The 21,247-nt window shown below is 47.0% G+C and overlaps 1 protein-coding gene across 2 annotated transcripts in view; it reads right to left on the bottom strand.

Moving 5' to 3' along the window:
• Window positions 1–20,619, bottom strand: part of LOC8039313 (ras-related protein Rab-8A) — a 180,136-nt gene extending 159,517 nt beyond the window's left edge. For both annotated transcript variants that reach the window (XM_042289998.1, XM_042289995.1), the window contains exon 1: window positions 20,439–20,619. In XM_042289998.1, the coding sequence (XP_042145932.1) occupies window positions 20,439–20,562 (124 nt within the window). In that variant the 5' untranslated portion in view covers window positions 20,563–20,619. The remainder of the gene's footprint in view (window positions 1–20,438) is intronic.
• Window positions 20,620–21,247: the final 628 nt, after the last annotated feature.

Consider the following 21,247-nt stretch of genomic DNA (forward strand, 5'->3'; position numbering starts at 1 on the left):
CGAAGAACAACCGGCGACGACAGAGCGGCAACTGAGCACGCCATTGTTCCAACGTGGCGCAACACCTCCTAGATGATAACAAATCCGTAGTACTGAAGGAGATGGCGTCATCAGAGAAGGCCAACGCCGAGCACAGAATGGACACGACGATTGCGTCAACGTTCAGCTCAAACTTGACTCGAAGCCGAGCACTGACGCGGCACTCGTTTCCAATCTGTGTCCAGCGTAGGCCTTTTCTGATGACGCCATCTCATTCAGCACTACGGCTATAAGGGGAGGTGTACCGAACAGAAATTCGATAGCATGCCACTTGATTATGACGCCGGTGGCACTGGTACCCTGCGCCTGGTGCCATCGGGCAACGCACAATGGCACAAAACGTAAAAGTGTGTCCTGCATGAGCACGCAGAGTACGAGACGCTCTCGTGCCCCGTGACGCTTCACGCCACGTCCCTTCCAGCAGAAATGCACCGGTAGCCTGCCTACAGCGCCACTTGTTCGTCATGAAGCGGCGGCACGCGGAGTGCTCGGTACACCTACCCCTATAGCCACTGTACTACGGCTTTGTTATCTAGAAGGTGTTGCGCCTCCTCCTCTCTGACTCCGCGCCAGCAGTGCGCGTGACTTTGACGAAAACGAAAGGGCTCGTTTTGACGAAAACGCGGCAATGTCAGTCAGTTCGTCAGTGCGGGGGAAAAAGAAAGAGGTTGACGCGTGCTGACGTTAGCACTTCGGACCAATGGGAGCGTCCCACGCGTCACCCTTTCCCCCTCTCTCCTCGCTGACAAACGAAAGACATTGCCGGGTTTACGTCAAAGCAAACGTTCTATACTTCGTCTCACCCTACGATGGACTAAAGGCAGAAGCTACGGACCGCCAGATCCAATCACGAGACACTTAGAAATTCTGTGGTATTTCGCTTCGGTGCACGTATCGGTGCCCGCGTCTCGGATCACTGATAAGGGACGGGTGGACAATGGTTCGAATCGAAGAGCACCGAGTGACTCAACAATTTTACATCGCAAAGAATTCAACGACATATAGCTCTTTGCAGCGTCGAAGCTATAGAAATGATGCGGCGCTTTTGGATTCGAGCATTATTCGTCCACTCCTAATCAATGTTAAGCGTGTCATAGTGTAGCGTGGAACGTGATTGGACCTGCCGCCCGTGGCTTTGGCTTTTAGTCCATCGTAGGATGAGACGGAGTATAATGGTATAACATAAAAAAAAACTCGACATGAAAAGCTTTTTTTTTTTTTGACACCCTATTAGGGCCGGTTCACATATACAGCGGAGCGCTAAGTTAGCGCTACGTGAGCGCTCGAAGAAGCGCTCATGTGGTGTTTCCAAGCGCGTGACGTAGCGCTCGGTTAGCGCTTCAGCAGCACTCTATCAGCGGAAGGAAAGAAGTTGCCGAACAGACGAGTCGCTGTTTTCTGTGGCTCTCAGATTTTCTCGCTAACGAATTGATCCCGAAGTATTTGCGACTCTGCAAAAAGGTTTAGGGGATGCTTGAGCCTCCAAAACACCCAGAAGTTTAACAACACGGAATGTGAAGCAACCCTACACCTCGACCAAGTAGACCTCACCCTGGCAGAGCCAGCGAAGCAATACTCGAATGACGACTACGGCAATCCAAACCCCTGGATCACCGTGCTACCGCACCACCTCAAAAAACGAAGATCGGACAAGTGATCACGCTTGCCGCCCAATTCACACCGAGTGAGAGGCTCGAGACCTTTTTTTAAAGTACGAGAACGCCCTAACCTGATAGCAGCCGACACCTACCGCCCCCCGGCGAAAAGTAAACTACTACGACTAACCTCGATTAACATCGACGGCATCAACAGACCCACATCAACCTACCTCGCCATGGGCAGAGACTAGGTCAGAGGGGTTGTTCAGGGTCTGGACAATCTAGACGATGCCAGCCTACACAACAGTATCCAAAGTCATGATCGCACCATACTATCAGTACACAGGATGGGAAGGAGCAAGACCGTACTCATCACCTTCGCAGATCTTCACTTTCCAAGATATATAACGGGAGACAGAGTGGTCACCAAAATCTACCCCTACCGACCAAGAAGCATTCTTTGCCTATGCTGTCAGAAAATCGGGCACAAAGCAGAAGTTTGCCCTAAGAAAAAAAAAAACAGCATCACTTGCCAACAATGCAGCCAGGAATTTCCCCTGGGCTCTGAACTCGCAGAGGATCATCAATGCATCCCTTACTGCCACAATTGTGGAGACGAACATTCTCCTCTAGACCCTCAATGCCCGGCCAGGCTTAAGGCAGGCATAGACCTGAATCACAGCGTGGAGATGAGAAGACAGATGCAACTTACGCAAAGGAAGAACAACGGACAACCACAACGAACCACGCCAAAAAGTGCCCCATCCTACGGCCCAACTGCCTCAAATCCGTATTAGCTGCTTCAAGGCGATGAGTTTTCACTCCTGCCTGACAAATCCAACCGAAAGAAAGACGCGGAAATGCATCTGACTCCCTGTGCGCCGCGAGAGACGAGGAAATCCAACAACACTAAAAAAAGCAAGACAGCTCCTGCCAAACCGAGGAGGCCACGTGCTAGGAGCCTTAGCATAGGCCCAGCCAGAAACGTGAGTAGGCCTTTACACTACCTCACAGCTCCAAATAACACACCAACACGCACAGCACGCATATCACAAACGTATAAAGAAGCGTTAACACAAGCTAGACGCCGCCAATTGACAGAGAATTCAGACAAAGCAAGGGTTCGAAACCTTCAAGCTGAAGCTTCACAGGCCACAATTATGGACATGGAGGAGTACGAGATTGTCACGCCGTCAACGCCCTCTCTACCCCCCTTGAGTACAATCAACTGCTCACAGAGTAGAGAAATCATACCTGGCTTGAACCCTCAAGCCAGTGAAATCATAATGCAACTTGTGAAACAGACGGAAATCATGCAAAACCAAATGACTCTCCTAAAGGAACACATAAAAGGTTTAGACGCCAAGATCAACATGTTATTAAACAGAAAAAGAAGTATCATTGCAGAACCAACCGGCACCAATAAAGTAACACGCTCAGAAACCTCCAAGCCCCAACATGAATAAACAGAGCAAAGAAAAGCAAACAACAGACACAGTAATATGACAGTGGAATTGTAGAGGCCTCAGAAGGAAAAAGGTTCAACTTCTTTTTTACATCCAACACGCTGCACGTAAACCAGATATAATAATATTACAAAAAACAAATGGAGACTTCAGTCTCTCTGGATATCAGAAATTCACTGAGCCAAGTATTACATGCCTGTAAAAACGGTCGCGTAAGAATCAAAACCCAAGTGGACCTCAAACACCAACCATGACTATAACATACGTGGCAAATAGTATCCTCACAATACAACTAGAAACCGAACAGTACAACTCAGACAAACAAGAAATGGTATCAATAGAATGCTGCAGCTTCAAAACAGCGACACCAAACTGGTAGCGATTAACGCATACTGGATCCCGGGATACCATCATAGCAAAACAAACTGGATCAAAGACTTCAAAGACAAGTACAAGGGAAAGGACCTGATCATAGGGGGCGACTTCAACAGCGATCACAAGGCATGGGGCTACTCTAACACCACTCCAAACGGCAGAAGGTTAGGCGCAGCCACGGGCAACAACAACCTCTCCCTACTAAACGACATCCACACCCCAACGCGGACTGGGAGTAGCGCCAGAGAAAGACACAAATCCAGATCTCACGTGGCACATCGGCCCCAACATAACTCGGTGGGACAACACATTAGAAAACATGGGTAGCGATCACTACATTTTAATAATACAACTCACAAGCAAAAGCAAAAGAAAAAAAAAAACGGGGATCAGGATCACGATCAGGAATTACCAAATGGGAAAAACTTCGAAAAGACTTAGAAAAGGAAGACGCCTCCGAAGACCCCTCCACCTGGGCTGAAGAAATCAAGACGGCAGACCAGAAGCACACAAAGCACGTTACGAAAACCGAAAAAGCACCGGTTATAGACCGGCACCTCCTTGAGCTACGGGAAAAAAGAAGTGGCCAAGAGGTAAAAAAAGAACAAGATAAACACGCGCTTAATAAAAATATTAAGAAGCATTACAGAAGAAGCAGAGGACTACGCCAGCAAGCTAGCAAACGAAAACTGCCTACAGCTGTGCGACGGTTTGAACGGACTCCTAAATACACCTAGAGTCAGGGATGGGCAGTATTTCAAATACAAGTATTTTAAATACGTATTTCAAATACTTTGTGTATTTTGCATTTGTATTTAATTACAAATTGGATAATGTGTTTGACCTGTGTATTTAAATACTAAAACCTGGGTATTTCAAATACCATTGTAATTAAATACAATTTTGTGGGCGAAAATACATCCCTCAAATTTATTGTCACGACTCATTTTGCTCATCCTAAGAAGTGTCCAAAGCTGCTCTTTCTTCATCTCAACGCCAACGGCAACAACAAACCAAGAAACTCTTAATCTCTTCATACACCAGTCCTGCGGCAGTTCGCGTCTCGCTCACCGCAGGCGCCCGGGCACGCCGGGCGCCCGTGGCACTTGCCTCTATTACGTTAAATAAATGTTATTGCCAAAGTTACAAGTCTTGTTTTTATGCATGTGGTTGTAAGATATAGTCTCCACCCTTTATTCGGCCATGGGACTTTTTTTCTTTTTCTCCTCCGGCTTTATTTTAAAGGCACTGTCCAGAGCAGGAAGAAAACTACGTTCTGCACCGAATGCAGTGTCTCTCAATCAAGCACACGCGTTTAGTGACTTTGTGATTACGGTGCTAGTCCAGGGCCAGAATAGTGACGAAATCGACGTTCACAGGCAGACTGGCTAAATAAGTGCCTGTGACAACTTGCGATGCTTTCCAGCCTGATTTCCATCCATATTTTTGCCTGGAACATTCTAGATGCACAGGTCGTCAGATTTTCGTAACTGGTGCGAGTTGCAACACTAAAAAATTCTCTAGCTAGTGCTGCGCATGTTGGTTGTCTCGGTTCTTCGTTGGTCGATACCAAAATGTAATCGACAAAAAAAAGCTGCTTGAAGCTCTGTATTTTTTTTCACCTATTATGTCCACGCTGATTACATTTTTTGTGACCATATTTCTATTACGTTACTAGAGCATCGCACACTAACTCCCGAGTGCGCAATGCAAAATTAAAAAGAGATGCCCAGAAACCCGTTGCAGGTGCCCTGAAGTCGCTGACGCAAAGTTTGAGGAATGTATTTGGAAAAGTATTTAGAGGAGACCAAATAAATTTGGTTGTATTTGTATCTTGTACTTAAATGCTTTTTTGGAAATGTAATTAGATTTGTAATTAAATACATTTTTGACGAAGTATTTTGTATTTGTATTTCGATACATATTTGCATGTATTTTGCTTATCCCTGACCTAGAGTATGGCAAATCCTCCGATCCCTGCTGGGAGAAACCAAACATAAGCACAGCCTACAAAGGTTACAGCTCAAACTGGACAAAAACCCACATGACCTGGCAGAAGACATTAGAAGACATTTTTATCCATCACAACCGGGAACTGACACCCTCCCCGACTACCCCCAGACGAAGAAGGAAACAAACAAGATGGCATTAACAGCCCTTTTAGCTTAAACGAAATGCTCCCGGCTATACAGATAACAAAAGAATCACAACTCCAAAAATAGACGGTATCACCTACACGCTCTTAAGAAACCTTCCAAACAACTATCTGAAGCCCTTCTCAAGCAAATAAACACAGCCTGGGAAACAGGTCACCTACCAATGGAATGGAAAGAAGCTGTAATCGTACCCATACCCAAACCGGGTAAACCGTCTGACAAAATAACCAACCTAACACCAATCTTCTTAACGTCATGCGTAGGGAAGCTGGCTGAAAAAATGGTACTGCAGAGGCTTGATTGGCGTCTCGAAACCAAAGAAGTACTACACCACACAATGACGGGCTTCATAAGACACGTGTTCACGCAGGACACCATGCTGAGACTCAAAAACAACCTCTTTGACCACAAAAGCACGGCGCAAACCAGGTTACTGGCGGCTGTGGACATCCACAAAGCATTCGGTAAAGTGGCCCATTCTGCCATACTAAAAAAGCTAGCAGAAACAAAACCGGGGCAACGAATGTTCAATTACGTGAAAGACTTCCTCTCAAACTGGACAATTACTATCAAGGTGGGTGACTACATGAGCCCAAAATACACACTACAGGCCGGGGTTCCACAAGGAGCCATTCTTTCACCGACTCTCTTCAATCTGGCCCTCAAAGACCTTCCGGGTCAACTCCAGAAGATATCGGATCTAAAGTCTGGATTATATGCGGCTGGCATTACTCTTTGGTGCAGAGGGGCTCCCTAGCACAACAAGAAGAAACAATACAGAAGGGACATCGACGTCATACTACAGTGTGTACCAGACAAATCCGAGTACATCGTTGTGATAGACAGTAACAGCAAACATCACCAAACATGCTGAGCAAACCCGCAACCTAACTACCCTTTAGCTAGACAATTAGGTGATACCCAGAAAGCAATCCATACGGGTCTTAGGGTTCTACCTGGAACAAAGCGGGAAAGCGGACAAATGGACCCCAAAATAATAGCACAAATAGACCAGATCACCCACATGATAGAACGGGTGACACGGAAAAGAGAAGGAGTGAAAGAACACGGGTTAAGAAGGGTAATCACCGCACTTGTCAACTCAAGACTCATGTACGGGTTCCCATACATGAGTATTACAAAAACCCAGAGAAACAAAATTGAGACGCATCTCAGAAAGGCCACCGGCCTAGCACTGTGGGCACCGGCCTAGCACTGTGGGTACCCTTTGACCAATATATATGAGACAGGCATCTTTAACTCCTAAGGGGAGCTAACAGATCTACACAATACAGCGCAGTATCAAAGACTCCAGACGTCTAAACAAGGCAGAAAACTCCTCCAAGAAATAGGACACAAAAGTCATGATATTCCAGCTATACCAGATCTGGCCCCACCATGGGATCGGATACCCAGAATTAACACCAAGCCCATACCCAAAAATATGAACCCCGAAAAAGACAACGAACGAAGAGCCCGAATCGCACAGCACATTCTCAATAAACAAAAATATATAACCTGCTATTACACGGACGCCAGCTATGACCTCCAAAACAAGACGGGCACGACTATTATAGTGGGCCAAGAAACGCAAACCACATACACACACAAAGACACTTCATCTCCCACCAGTCTGGAAACCTTAGAAATGGCGGAGGCTATCAGGGGCCACGCGACCGAGGGAGATATCACAAACAGAACCGACAGCCAAGAGGCCATACGCAACTTCAGGGACCCACGCCCTTCCCCCACACATTACAACTATGCTAAGAGACACCATGATCAACCATCCTCACTCTACGATGACCATAGAGTGGTTACCGGGGCATCAGGGCATAAAGGGGACCGAGCTTGCTCATGAGCTCGCCCGCGGAATCATCAATCCGGGCGTCCCCATCCCGTGGCCCCATTCCTACGACCCCCACATTCATAGGGCATCTATGCATAAACAGAGAAAGAGGACACTTAAAGAGCTTGGAGAAAAGAAAACATTACTAAACAGCCCCTCTTACCTACTAAACAGAGAAGACTCAACTATAGTGCGGAGAGCGCAGACCACAAGCCTCATGACTGAACACCTCAGACACTACATCAGCAGCTCAAAAGGCACACAACAGTGCAGTATCTGCGGACGGTATCCCAGCAATGCCCATCAGCTATGGGACTGCCCCAACGTAGCTGCCACAACTAAAACAGCACTACAAACACTTCCAGCCAGACTTAAGCCCGGGAGCTGGGAGGAGTGGGCCAATCCCCCTGCAGGTACCGAACTAATCCTCTGGCCGCTCTTAGTTCAGCACGCTAAGAACGTGCTGGTCGATGAGTGGTAAAGAAATAGACCCAGGACGAATTTTTGGGTGCGAATAAATGTTTACTTTCTCCCTCTATTAGCGCTTCAGAGGCGCTTTGTTAGCGCTTCAGAAGCGCTGTGTTAGCGCTTTCACGCCCTTTGTGCCGTGCTTGCTGCTGCGGAACAGCGCGTGCACGGCGACTCCGTTGTTTTTCCTTACTGGACTGTTACCCTGCTCACCGAGCCACACCGATCGCAGCGGCTTCTGCCGGCACGGCTGTCGTATTCGGCGTCCTCGGCTCATCGCCTTCGTCCATGGAGGAAAGCACTATCCTAATTTGTATGTCAGGCATGGGGAAAAGACTAGTGCATCCCGCTTTCCTGGCATCTTTTTGTGGGTAATTTTTAGCGCGGTTCTGGGGCAGTCGTCGCTCCCAACCCGAACTCGGCGTTTCGATCGCTAGTGAAATTGGGAAGCGCTAGTGAAATTGACGATAGCTAGTGAAATTGACGATTGAACGAAGCCAGGATGGCACGAAATACGGCATGTGAATTTGCGCTAAACTCGAGTTGTCGCAGCTTGGGGGCGCCGGGAACATTTGAACTAACTGCGCGGTTAGCGGCTCAGACCTGCGTTGCCACGTCTGCTTTGATTGAAATAGTAGAAACCTCAAATTTAAATATGAATCGATATATAAATACCGAGTACAAATAGCAAGTGCGACGGATCCGTTTTTTTTTTTTTTTCTGATTTGGAATCTACTGTCAAAATATTGGCACATTGATGTGCCTCTCTGTAATCGCCTCGCGTGAGAATTATTTGTGCGCAAACTGTGTCGCGGCGTGTACTATTAAATCAGTAGACCAGGAGTCACGCAACTGTTTTCTTTTTTCAATGTCTAAGCCGCCCTCCGCTTACCTTTCGGTCGTAGCCCAGGCGAATGAACGGCACAGGGTTCTCCGCAGTTCGCTGGCCGTCCAAGAAATGGTCAGAGCACACACGACTGCTCTTCGATGGCAAAAAATCTTTCCTGTTTAAATTCGCCAGCCACCGGGTTGTAGGTCCAAAGCAGCGGGAAACCGATGCAGCATAAACATGCCGCACCCACATTCATCCTGTTTGACAGCGTGGGCCTTGCACACTGAATCGGCGTTTATTTTACGTGTTTTTTGTTATTTGTACAACCAATTACAGCACAGTGCTGCCCGGTCTATTCTTTTCTTGCATAGGCGACGTCACGCGAGAAAACACGCTATAATATCAAAGCGGCGCCTAATATTGTCGAACCAACTTGCCTCCGTACACTGCGCACGTGCTTTCTAACACTCCACTCCGTGAAGCAGACGAGCTTTCGACGGAAAGGGTAAGCGGAGCGTTGGCGCAGCGCTCTGGTTCGAGAGTGTTTTTCTCTTTCTGCATCGACCTACTTGGAACGGTGTATATTAGAACTAACCACCGAATTCAGAAACCTCACTCAAACTACACTCAAACTGAAGGGCCCCTCCACTTCCTCGAGGAAGGCTCAAGGGCCGGCGCTGGCCAATCGCGACGGCGGATCCGTCCTCGCGATTGGCCAGCGCCGGCCCTCGCGCCTTCCTCGAGGAAGTTGAGGGGCCCTTGAGTTTGAGTGTAGTTTGAGTGAGGTTTCTGAATTCGGCGGTAAGTCACGAGCCAGGAAGCGCCACATGAGCGCCCCTTGGAGCGCTCACATAGCGCTAACTTAGCGCTCCGCTGTATGTGTGAACAGGCCTTTCTGGTCCTGTGTCGTTATTACGCACCCCGTTAATATGAATATTCCGCTTTATATCAACAACATTTTCGGGGACGAACTGGGTAAATGCGTTTGTTCGATGAACAACTCACATTATGGACGTTTTCTGCGGGGAACGGAGGTGTCGATGTTAGTGTTGCGGATGGGCACTTCACTCCGGGGAAATAACTGTTTCCGATAATTCCCTACCTTTCAACTCCTGAATGCAGACTCTGAACCCATTCTGACTCCTGGAATGGCCTGAACTGTATACCATTCTATTTCTCTAACTCTTAAGCGTAAAAAAAGGCCCTTGACCAGAAAAAAGTAGAAAAGCTGACGTTATCAAACGTACAGGCAACATCAAAAGTATGCAAAATGCTTCCCCAAAGCACCCATTCTACTAAGCCGAGAGGTGGTCGCACAAAGCGCTTCATGACACTTGGCAACACTCCGGACACCGATAGCGCGATCAAGCGTAAAAGGCTCGCAAGAGGCGCCAGAAATGACAACCAGCCATTTTTTTTTCTCAAACAAACCGTATACCCTCAACAGATACATGGCTAGCGAGTTGTTTGTTTGATAAGGCCTTAAAAATGTCTTATCGTGCAAGAAGAAGATATATCTTGCTCTCTGCTTAGAGTACCTGCACAACAGCACCGCCAGTACACCGTCAGAACCGACGCCGCGTGTACTTGCCCCCTACCTCCATGCGCTATATATTGCAAGCCCACAAGACCGCTGACAACGTGAAAATCGCTATGGTGCCAGCACGAGGGACTGTAGGACCATATTATGGAACCAGCCTTAAAAAGTATACTTTTACGTTAGGTGCGCGATTGTCGCGATCTTTTACCACATTAAATCCAATTGTTTATTTGTATTTTTTTACGCGAACAGGACTTCTAGGTTAAAAGCTACATGCTTATTGCGCATGGTTACTACAGTCGCGTCTCACGGCGCCAGGAACGACATCATGTTCGTCTACAACTTTTCAGTTTTGCTTCTGTCACTGGGGGCGGGCCATTTTCACCCTCGAAAAAACTGGAACCGGTCAAACACTCAAGCCGTCAGTCACCTAAAGTGCGACGATGCTGTTTCACGAGCCCCTTTGAATCTGCGCTAGCGTCGCGTTAGCAGGACGCAGGCCCCAGCTGAAGATCAACGCAGCTTGCATAGGAACTGAGACCATTGCATTCTCACTCGATTCCGGTCATTCCAATGCGGTGAGAAAGTGAGAGAGAGGAGGAGACGAAAGAGCGCGGGGACGTCAGGACGCCGAGCATTGATTGGAAAGATGAGTGGGTAAACGAACTCAACTCTCCTACGTCACGCCGCGGTGGTGGCGCGTCGGTCGCACTTCCGGTCTGGGGCGGTGGGCAGAAGTCGCCGTGCGAGACATGCATTCTTGTGTTCTTTTCGGAGAAACCAGACAAAAAACCTGCGTTCTCATCAAAATGCTGCGACGGGGACTGTACCAAAAAAGTCTGGAGAGGTTTGAAGATCAGTTTTCATGTGTTTCTTCCCGCTCCGTTCGTCCGAGTACGTAGATAGTAGCCGTGAAAAGGGTAAACCAGACGCTGTCAAACTACGATTCCTTGTGCGGGCAACACTTTGTGGTCGGTAGATGTATTTGTTTTGTTCCAACATGAACGAGAGAAAACCGCCAAGTTGTCCGGGCCACCCGCGGGTTTAGTGCGTCTTCAAATTCACACGGCCGCATGATCGTTCCAACTTTTGTCTGCACTTTCGAGCCTCCTTTTTGTCGTCTGCGCGTTCAAACAAAAGCGGCCCGTAGACCAAACTTTGGCCCGGTGATTGCAATAAGAAGTAATTGCAGGACTCAAAAGATTTATGCACGCTCGGTGTAAAGAGTAGATACAAGATATTGATCATTGGTACCAGTGGCCATCACCGACTTGTTACGCTTGGTCTGTTCCCGCTTTCGAATTTCAGTATCGACGTCGATCATCGCCGCTACCTTCTACACTTTTGCAGCACGAGCGACGTCACGACCGAAAATATCTAGAAGAATCTCATCATGGTTTCGGCGTCCATTCTGCGCCGAAAACGCGAAGGAATCGCCGCACGTCAAATTATTTCCGCAAAGTTTAGCGGTCTAACGAGCCTTGATAATTTCGCTCAGGCGATTAAAATGGTAAGACATTGCTATGAGGACGTAGAATTGACAATTCTATCGCCAAAAACAGTATGCAGACTCACGCAGACGCCGACAACGTGTCATTCCAATGGTTTGTTGACGCGGGACGCGGTGCTTCTTACCCGCACACAGTTGCGCAAGCGTTCGAACTGTCGTCTGCTCTTTCAAACTTGTCTGCTTTTTGTCGTCAGCTCGTTCAAACGACAGCGGCCCGTAAACCAAACGTTGACCCGGTAATTGCGATAAGAACTAAGTGCAGGCCTCAAAACACTCTTGAAGGTTGGTTGGGATAAAAAGTGTAAACAGTAGATACAAGAAAATGTTGATCATTGTTACCAGTGGCCATCACCGATTTATAATGTCCGATTCTACTTGCGGTTTTCAGTATCGACGTCCACCATCTCATCTACGGTCCACGCTTTTGCACCCCGAGCGACGTCGCGACTGAAAATAGCTAGCAGAATCTCATCGTGCGAGTCAGGCTTTAGCGCCCATTCTGCGGTGTCCACGTGAAATGAATCGCCGCAAGTCACATTATTTACTCAAAGTTTTGCCTCGTTAATTTTGCTGAAGCCGCTCAAGTAGTCAGACATTGTTAGGAGGACGTAGAATCAACAATTCCAACGCGAAAAAGGGCATGGGGACTCCCACCGACGCCAAAAACAACGCAATTTAATGGTTTGTTTATCGGCGACGGCGGGCTTCTTGCCCACCGTCCACCGCGCATGCGCGGCACCGGTGGCATCCGCTAGGGGCGCTCCGGTTTGTTTGTAAACATGAGTTGGTGTATACACCGACACGCGGGCTTGACGTCACGGCGCTGCGGCGGCGCTGCGATCGCGCCGGAGTCGGGGGGTGTGGGCAAAAGAGCGCACGTTTCGCATGGGCGTCATGGCATTTCAGCATGCCGCAAAGCTGTGCTGCCGTTAATTGCACCCAAATGTGCAAGAAAAGTCGCGGAATGAGTTTCCAGAAGTTCCCGGCAGACTCTGAGATGCATAGAAGGTGGATAATATCCGTGGATCGAAAAGAATGGTCTCCTCGCGCGAACGACCGTTTGTGCGGCAAGCACTTTCTTGGAGGCAAGTGCGGCTTCCATTTCAATCTCCGTCCCGAGGCTTGCTTATGTACAGGGAAACCGTCGTCTGATCGAGACCACCCGGATTTTGTTGCCACAGTGTTTGCGCACAAAGCACCGGCCAAGCGCCCGTCGGAGGCTCGCTACGCCCGTGCTATCAAGCAGAAGTTGATCGGCGGCAGAACGGCAATGTTGTAGGCGTTACCGAAAAAAAAGTAACGAAATACGTTACTCGTGACTTGCAAATCAAAGGTACGCGTTACTGAGCTAAGTTGCCTAAAAATAAAAGGAACGCGTTACCGCTACTGATAAAAAGTAACGCACGTTACTTCTGCGTTACTTTTTAAATTATGATTAAACACGTTTTACGGTTTTGACGATAAAGGTGTGCATAAGCTCATATATCAAGAAACATTATGTTCATGCAGAAACTGAACATAATTACATTACCTCTTTTTACGGTTTCAGCTAAATAGTCATGAGAAAAAACGGAAAGAAAAACATGGCTTGACGCCTAAAAACACGGAAAAAATTGAAGTGTAATTGTAGTAACGAGGTAACGAAACTACGCTACTTGAAATAGTAACGTAAGTACGTTACCTGTTACTCCGTCGAACAAGGAGCGAGTAGTTTACTACGTTACTGAAAAGTAACGCGTTCCTGGTAACACCGTTACTTGTAACGTATTACCGCCAAAACTGCAGAACGGACAAAGCGTTACTGCTTGTCATGCCTTGTGGTCATGAGAGTAAGAAGAATAGCATACTTTTACTTGAAGACGCTGTATGTACTTATTTCATTAATAAAGCACTTCCGCAGACCCAGAGTCTGCTGATCCCGCCGGCAGTGCGGAAACCGAATCGAAGTAATCGTAGGCCTCGAGAGACTTGTACGCCTGCTTCGTGTCAGCCGTGAACTGGCTGGGCGAAAAAACTAAGTAAACGGCAACGTGAGCCGTCGACTTCGGTGACAGCAAGTTCACATCGGAGGCCCGGCAGGCCTTTTTTATGGCGTACGGATCCTCGTAGGCAACGCTGTCCACGCACAGTTTGTCTCGATACCGCCGCCGTTCAGGCTCGGAGCGAGCTCAAATAGTCGGGCACAGCATACGACATACGTTGCCAGAAAACACGACCCACATATAAAGCTAGAAGCGTCCCTACAACGTCAACAACGAGCGCACGCTACACAACGCAATGGCGAAAACACGGACAGCCGGGTCGCTTTTGCCCACATAGCTACCGCGCATGCGCGGCCTTCCGGCCGTGTTGGTAAACAGAGCCGCTCCGCGTGTCGGTCTATAGCTGCCTTCTTCTCCACTGCACTGGTCGAACGCGTTCGAAGGCGAAAGTCAAACGCTGGACGCCAGTGTTCCGCATTTGAACGCGTTCGAATACGACAGCCAAAAGCCGGAAGCCTGCGTTCCGCGTTCGACGAGTGCAGTGGAGACAAAAGCTGCTATCCTAAGCATCAATTCAGCTTCCCCGCTAAATTCAGCGGGAAAATGGACGTCCTGTGACCTATGCGCCAATGCAGTTTCCCCGCCAGATTTGGCGGGACACAGGACTTAGAAAATGCAGGTTCCCCGTTAAATCTAGGGGAAAAATTGACGTCACGTGATCTATGCACAAATTCAGTTTCCCCACTATATTGTGCGGGAAAATTGATGTCACGTGACCTAATGTCACGCGACCTACAGAAGAATTTAAATTCCCTGCTAACTTTAGCGGAAAAATTTACATCACGTCACCTATGCAGCAATTCAGTTTACCCGCTAAATTTGGCGGGAAAACACATCACGACCTTAAAATGCTTTATTCATCAACAACGTATCGACGCTCAATCAACGGAACCTAATTTCACTATCCAGATCACCAAATGACGCACGATCCCCGCAATGTCAATCGAACGTCGTCGTCATATCGGGCAGGACAGCTGTCGCTGTCTAGACGTACCAGGTGGTGCGATCGTCGCGCAATTTTTTTCTTTTTTCTCTCTGTCCTTCCTCCTTTTTCTCTTGTTATCTATTATTTGTCCCCCTACGTTCCTTCCCGATCGACAGTAACATGTGCGCATTCAACGTCACAAACAATGTTAAAAAAAAACATTGTTTCAGTAGAATTGAATCTGTATAACGTTGAGTAAGATCGACCTAATTGCGACTCCAGCGAAATTAACGGCACCTAGCGGCTAAGACAAAAATCTGTGACGGCTGGTTTGCACTTCAGAATTTTAGAGTAAATCAGACATACACCGCGCCTGCCGGTCAAAAGAAAAAGCCTTCAAAGTAGGCTCAAAAATGCGTGATGAAGATCGTCAATATTAGTGAAAGTAAAAATATCGCTTCATTGCTCCTCTTTCAATAAGTGAATGAAAATGATTGAGGTCTCCCATTTACGAAGCGCAGACAGCTGACACGCCTGTCTGTCCATATCCACAAAGCAAACACCTTAACAACAAATTTAAAAAAATAAAATAAAGAGAGACGGGGAGAGAAAAAACGAAAAGAAAAGAAAGACCCAAACATGTTTGCGTGAGCGAATGTGTCAGTCTCAGGGCATGCTGTCAGACTGACATATCCGCTCCGGAGGAGTACACGAGCCACGTGTTATCAAAATAAAGGCCCCAGACACCGTCCACGACGCTATAAAAATTTAATACATATGGCTCACAAAATATGTGTACACGGAGTGCAGTAAAATTAAAATGTTGCAAAATAAACACGCGTCATTATTAATGTAGATAAATCTGATGTTTCAATTATTTTCATTATCAAGAGATGTTTCTTTTTAATCCTTTGGTATCACAAGAGCACTCTATAGGGTAAAACAAATGAACGTAATTAAGCATTCGGGAATTGTTCAGAGCGATATTACGTACGGAGCAGCTATGAATGTGTACGTTTCATTTACAACGTGTCTTTGTTCTTAATTTCAATATACCGACTAATGTTCACTCTTCCGATTAGTTTTTAGGAGAAAACTTTGAGGGCTTGGTAGCCTTGGTTACTTTGTTTGGAGTCATTGTGTGAGAGACACGCTGGCGTTTTGTAGCGGCCTTTGCTTAGCTTTTCCGGCAATTTTTACACAACAAATTCAACCCAAAAGACCTACTCGGGTCAATTATTTAGATATATCTCCATGTGCAAAGGTGTCTGCAGATTTTTTTTTTTTGGCATGTTGACATTTTAGCAAGGAATAAGAAACTTTTAATACACAAAACAAAACTCCTGTAGAACATTCTTAAGTAACCACAGGCTAAAACAATCACTGTCAAGTATTGTTCCGTGTCTACAAAATGTTGGCTGTTAGTTTTAACTCTTAGTTCTGATTTTCGTAATATGAAAGAACGTCTTATCGTCAAGACCAAAGCCGACCGTGTTAAAACTTTCAACATTCTCCGATTGTACTTTTGTCCAAGAAGTCGACGCAGAATTCGGTCGCTGCCCACCGAATACGCAGAAGACGTCAGTACCGCTCCAGATACTGTCGTCTTCTGCCTATTCACGTACTGACACGGTCCTAAAAACCAGAAACATCCACTAACATCTCTATGCACATACAAAAGAAAGAAAAAATAAAGAAACAAAATGACTGCTACGGAACTTTTGGTACAGTGAAGCGTCTCCTGGAAAAAAAAAAAAAACACAATAGCGTACAAATCAGCATTACATCGGGTGTGTAAAAAAGAACACAAGTGTTTTTTGTTTTTTTTTCACCGCAAACATAATTTACGCGTCACCGAACGCTAGCTCAGCCTCTGCTTAAATGTAACGATGACGTTTGGGACCAAACGTGAAAGTTTCACAAGATTACTGTTATATTTGAAGTTTATTAGCAAATTTACGGAAATTTCTTAATGAGAAAATGGAGCCCGTTCCCATAGCTATAGACGTCACCCGGGTCTCTATATTCGCTGACTTTGTTGACAGCCATTTTCCCACTGACAAGTTTCAAAAATAGATTTTAACTTTCGAATAAGATTACAGTACGTTCTGAAACTTCGGCGTCTGTTTGCAACCTCTGGAGCAAGATTTAGACAGAGGCTGAGTGTCCGGCGATGCGTATATATACGCATCGCCGGACACTCAGAAAGCACCGTCATAACGTACGTTTAATAAGCAGTGGATGAGAAGTACCGGGTGTTGTGGAGAAAAAGATAACCGTGTTTTTCCCTCCGCAACAATTAACTACTTCTTATCCACTGCTTATTGAACGTACGTTATGACGGTGCTCTCTGCCCATGTATCGTTCCTACGAATCCTTATTTGGTAAGGTCGGCCAAAGGTCAGCGAGGACGCAAGGCACAGGAGAAGAAGGTGACAGTCAGACGCAGATAATGAGGAGGGTTGTAGTAGAGTATGTAACCGGGGCTTACGATGGGTATACGTAAAATTCCATGTTCATAAAAAAATATAAAAAAAAACGTTTGGCAGTTTTCCTTAAAATTTTTAAGAATAACGAAAAGTTGCATACTAAACAACACTTTGTTCCCGGTAGGCGTCGAAGATATAAACAAGCGTACTCTGCAACGAAGAGTGAGCTGTTATCACACCCAGACTTTGTCATAAACATACGATGGCGCATGAAACAAAACACAACGAGCGAATAATGAACGGCATTGCTTCTTTCCAGGGTAGAGAATGGCCATGCGACAATAGGAAAAGCACGAAACACGTTTGTATATGCCTTACTTTTTTTTCCGTTGTACGCATCGCTTATCGCAATTGCACGGCGAAGCGTCACGATGAGCACTTTCGCGAGACCTGTATTTTTTTGTTATTGTGTTGTGCGTTATGGGACTTTATAGTCTGTTTCACCGTAAGATCCGCACAAGAGACGCCGCCCACACCGAAGAGGGCTGGTGCGCCAGTATCCTCTGGTAAACTACTAGTAAGTGGCCGGTGCTAGACACAATCAGTCAAACAGTTCCATAGAATATATTATATCATTAATTTTCAAGCAACTGTACGTGGTTACAGAAGGGCCCGCGTTTTGCGATTGCCCATTCTATGGCGCCAGGAAAATTATGAGTACTTATTGAGTAGATCATTTTTCTCCCCGAATTTGAAGACGGAGCTTCTTGCGCAGATTTGACGTTGCGAAAGTTTTATAATGAATGGATTTCCGCGACTCGAAATATCGGGAACACCGCTCAAAAAAGTGTAGCCCTTCTTTTTTTTTTTTTGTACCTGGAGTGAGCCTGCTTGGCAAGCGTAAAATATGCAACTTCTACAGACGCTTCAAACACGCGCCAGATTGTGCCAGCATTGCCGACATTCTCTTGTTTTACTGAAATGCCGAGCCAATCAAGCGGGCGTTGACGTGCCTCTACAAAGGCCTATGCTCGAGAGAAGGACATAGTAGCACACCTAAACTGGGAATAACCCGTCCTGTTGTGGCAATGATGAAGTGAAGCAAACGTAATAAGAGCAAACAAAAACTGAAAGTCGGTTATGGCGCGGCGCCCATGCACAGATGCTGCAAGGCGTCTATAGGCACCTATTTGCGCGCACATTTGAGCCATATGTTCACACCTCGTCTACTGATTGCGAGAAAATGCACCGTATATTTGCTTAAGCATTGGCCGCGCTGTATACAAACGAAGCTAGTGGGTCCGCTTTTCCGCGAAGCACGGGGATAGCGAATCACCGCGATCGGCAGAAAGAAGGTGGCGGTTTACGGGACAAAGAAAACGCCTTCACGCCAGATCATTATCTGCTGGGATAACGCATATTTACGACGAATCATGTTCTCGACCCCATAATTGCTAAGCTTTTTTTTTTTTTTTTTTTTTTTTTTTTTCATGCAGAACGTGATGATTGGCTGTTCTACGAGACAGTAGATGCGAGGGCCTTGTTCGTAAGAAGTGCGGCTATAATTCGGGCAAATACGGTATGTCGTAAGGGACCCATGGCGTTGCGAGTTCCAAGCAGCTTGTTACCACTTGGCAGCCAATGAGGTTGCGCCATAAGGTGATAAGAACAACGCCGAAGGACCAATCACAGAGCCAGAATCATTAACATAATAAGCCACACCCTCAGCTTCTTAAGACGTCGGTGACTATAAAACACACAACTGCTCCGTCTTATCGTAAAAAAAAAAAAAAAAAAAAAAAAAAACACGTTTTTTTTCGTTTATGAAACTCGACTACGCACACAGCGACGGGAACATTTCCACGTCACTTAAAAAGCGAGCTTGAAAAAAGCGAACATAGTCGACGCTTGCGCCTTGCATATACGACATGATATAATAAACAGAATATGGTGAGCGATGATACAAGATCGGCTTCGCTCCGTCAGAACCCCGCGTCGCACTTTTTTTTTATCATTTCTTTTATATACTGTTTTTTTTTTTTTCTACATTTGTTGTCTAATTTTCAGCTGGCTGTTTCACCGTCACCCCGCGTCGTTGGAACCGTGGAGCGAGGGAGCGACAAAGAGCCGCTCCCAACCTTTCGGGGGTTCCGGGGTTGGGGAGAACGACAGAGAGCGGGCGAGCGTGAAACCTCGTGGGGGCGGTGACTGCAAAGCCGGTCCGGTGTCGCGCGAGGCTTCTCTCGTTTGTTAGCACAGATGGTGTGAATTTCGCTCCTGTTTCTCCCGTCATCTCTGTCTGCTGTTCACGCCAAGCTTCGTTGTCGCGGGCTTAGCTGAACAGCTGCCGCGCTCGAATAACGCGACTTTATATATTTCAGCAGCAGCATTCCCCTCGATAATTACATCCTGTCGCCTAGAGTTACGCGTAATGAGTCTCTCATCAAACCACTTTGCCCAAAGGGGCTCGAAACTTGGCGCGTATTTTGGTTATATCTAACTGCAGCATGTCGAGATTCGGGCGGAGCAACGTCCGGATGGGTATAAGCCGCACGTTCAACCCCGCTGCGAAACCCAAGTGTAATCCATCGTGGCAAGCTCCATTCCGTTCAAACTCTACATCGCCCGATCCGCGTACAGCAACAAGGCGTACGACGAAGAAGGACCTACGGCGATGCTTTTCTCGGAGCCAGACAAGCGCACGTACATTCTATCGAGTGCCCCGAAAAAGTCGACCTACATGAGTCATCGGTTGCTCCGTAATACAACGATTCGGGTTCGTACTTTAGAGCACGGTTCTCGTTCATTTCTTTAACAATAGACTCAAATTTGTCCTTCCAAAGTGTTACGCTACCCCACACTCGAGAGTTTGAGGAGCACGCTACAACTCCAAACAACACAGTTGATCAAAAACACCGCATGCCGATTCCTTTCCTTAACGGCGAGCATCCGTTGGTCTAGATCTTTTATTTTATATTTTTTACGGGGCGTTGCTATCGGCGGAAGTTGGTGAGACAAACGCGGACGTACGCGGCGCAAGATATCCCAATGAATCGGTTTCCCCGGAACGTTTGGTTTTCCCCCGTTACAAAGCGGCTATCGGGGGAAGCCCAACCAGAAGGGTAAGTAAAAGCCCCTTGAAAATTCTAGTTTTTTTTCCTCGCGCGCGCGAATCCCGGTTTTCGAGCGTAGAGTTGAGAATTGCTTACCGATGGTGGAGATGTACGTGTCGTAGAAGCGTTCGTCGCAGAACCTGTGCACGATGCAGGTTTTTCCTACGTTGCTGTCGCCCAAAACGAGGATTTTGTAGGTGGCCGTGAAGTCTACCGCCATGTTTGCCCAACTGACAGCCCAGAGCGGCTGACGCGCGTGGGATCGATGTGTGTGTGTGGCGCGGGAAAGGGAGAACGAAAGAGTCGCTTCCGGGGGAAACAGGATGTGACGTCACCGAGCCCGTGGTGGCCCGCTCCGTCGTCGAGCCGCGGGTTTTTGTCGCGCGGTTCTGGCGGCAGCGTTTGAGCAGCCCTTGGTTCGAGCCTCTGAGTCGCGCCGTAAGCTGTGCGTTCGAGAAAAAAAAAAACACATGGAGTTGAGCACAGCGAGATGCTTTCGCGGATTTTGAAAGAATCGGACTGACTCGCAATTGTGACTGGAGCAGATGCTACAACATTATTCTTTTCCACACAGAGGCGGGCATAATGTGTAGCAGATGTCCACAAATGTCCACTTCTTTATGGGTCTTCAATGACCTACACTCCTACAGTATTGATAAATAAAACAAATAAAATCGAACTGAGAAATAAAAAAAGAGAAAGAATGTTTTTACAGCTGTTCAATTTTCTTTATACAAATACCAAATGATCCTATTTGAATAAAGGAACTGAAATAGTACTGGTGCGTGAGAACATTACAAATGTCGCTCTATAGACGATCGCAAACAGGGCACCTGGCAGCCGCCATGTTCCTGCTCGTGTCAGGAAGCACATGAAATTTCAAGCCTACCAAAGCCACTTTCACA

The sequence above is a fragment of the Ixodes scapularis genome, unplaced genomic scaffold (assembly GCF_016920785.2).
Source record: "Ixodes scapularis isolate PalLabHiFi unplaced genomic scaffold, ASM1692078v2 PGA_scaffold0__279_contigs__length_252992795, whole genome shotgun sequence".
In the NCBI taxonomy this organism is placed as follows: domain Eukaryota; kingdom Metazoa; phylum Arthropoda; class Arachnida; order Ixodida; family Ixodidae; genus Ixodes; species Ixodes scapularis.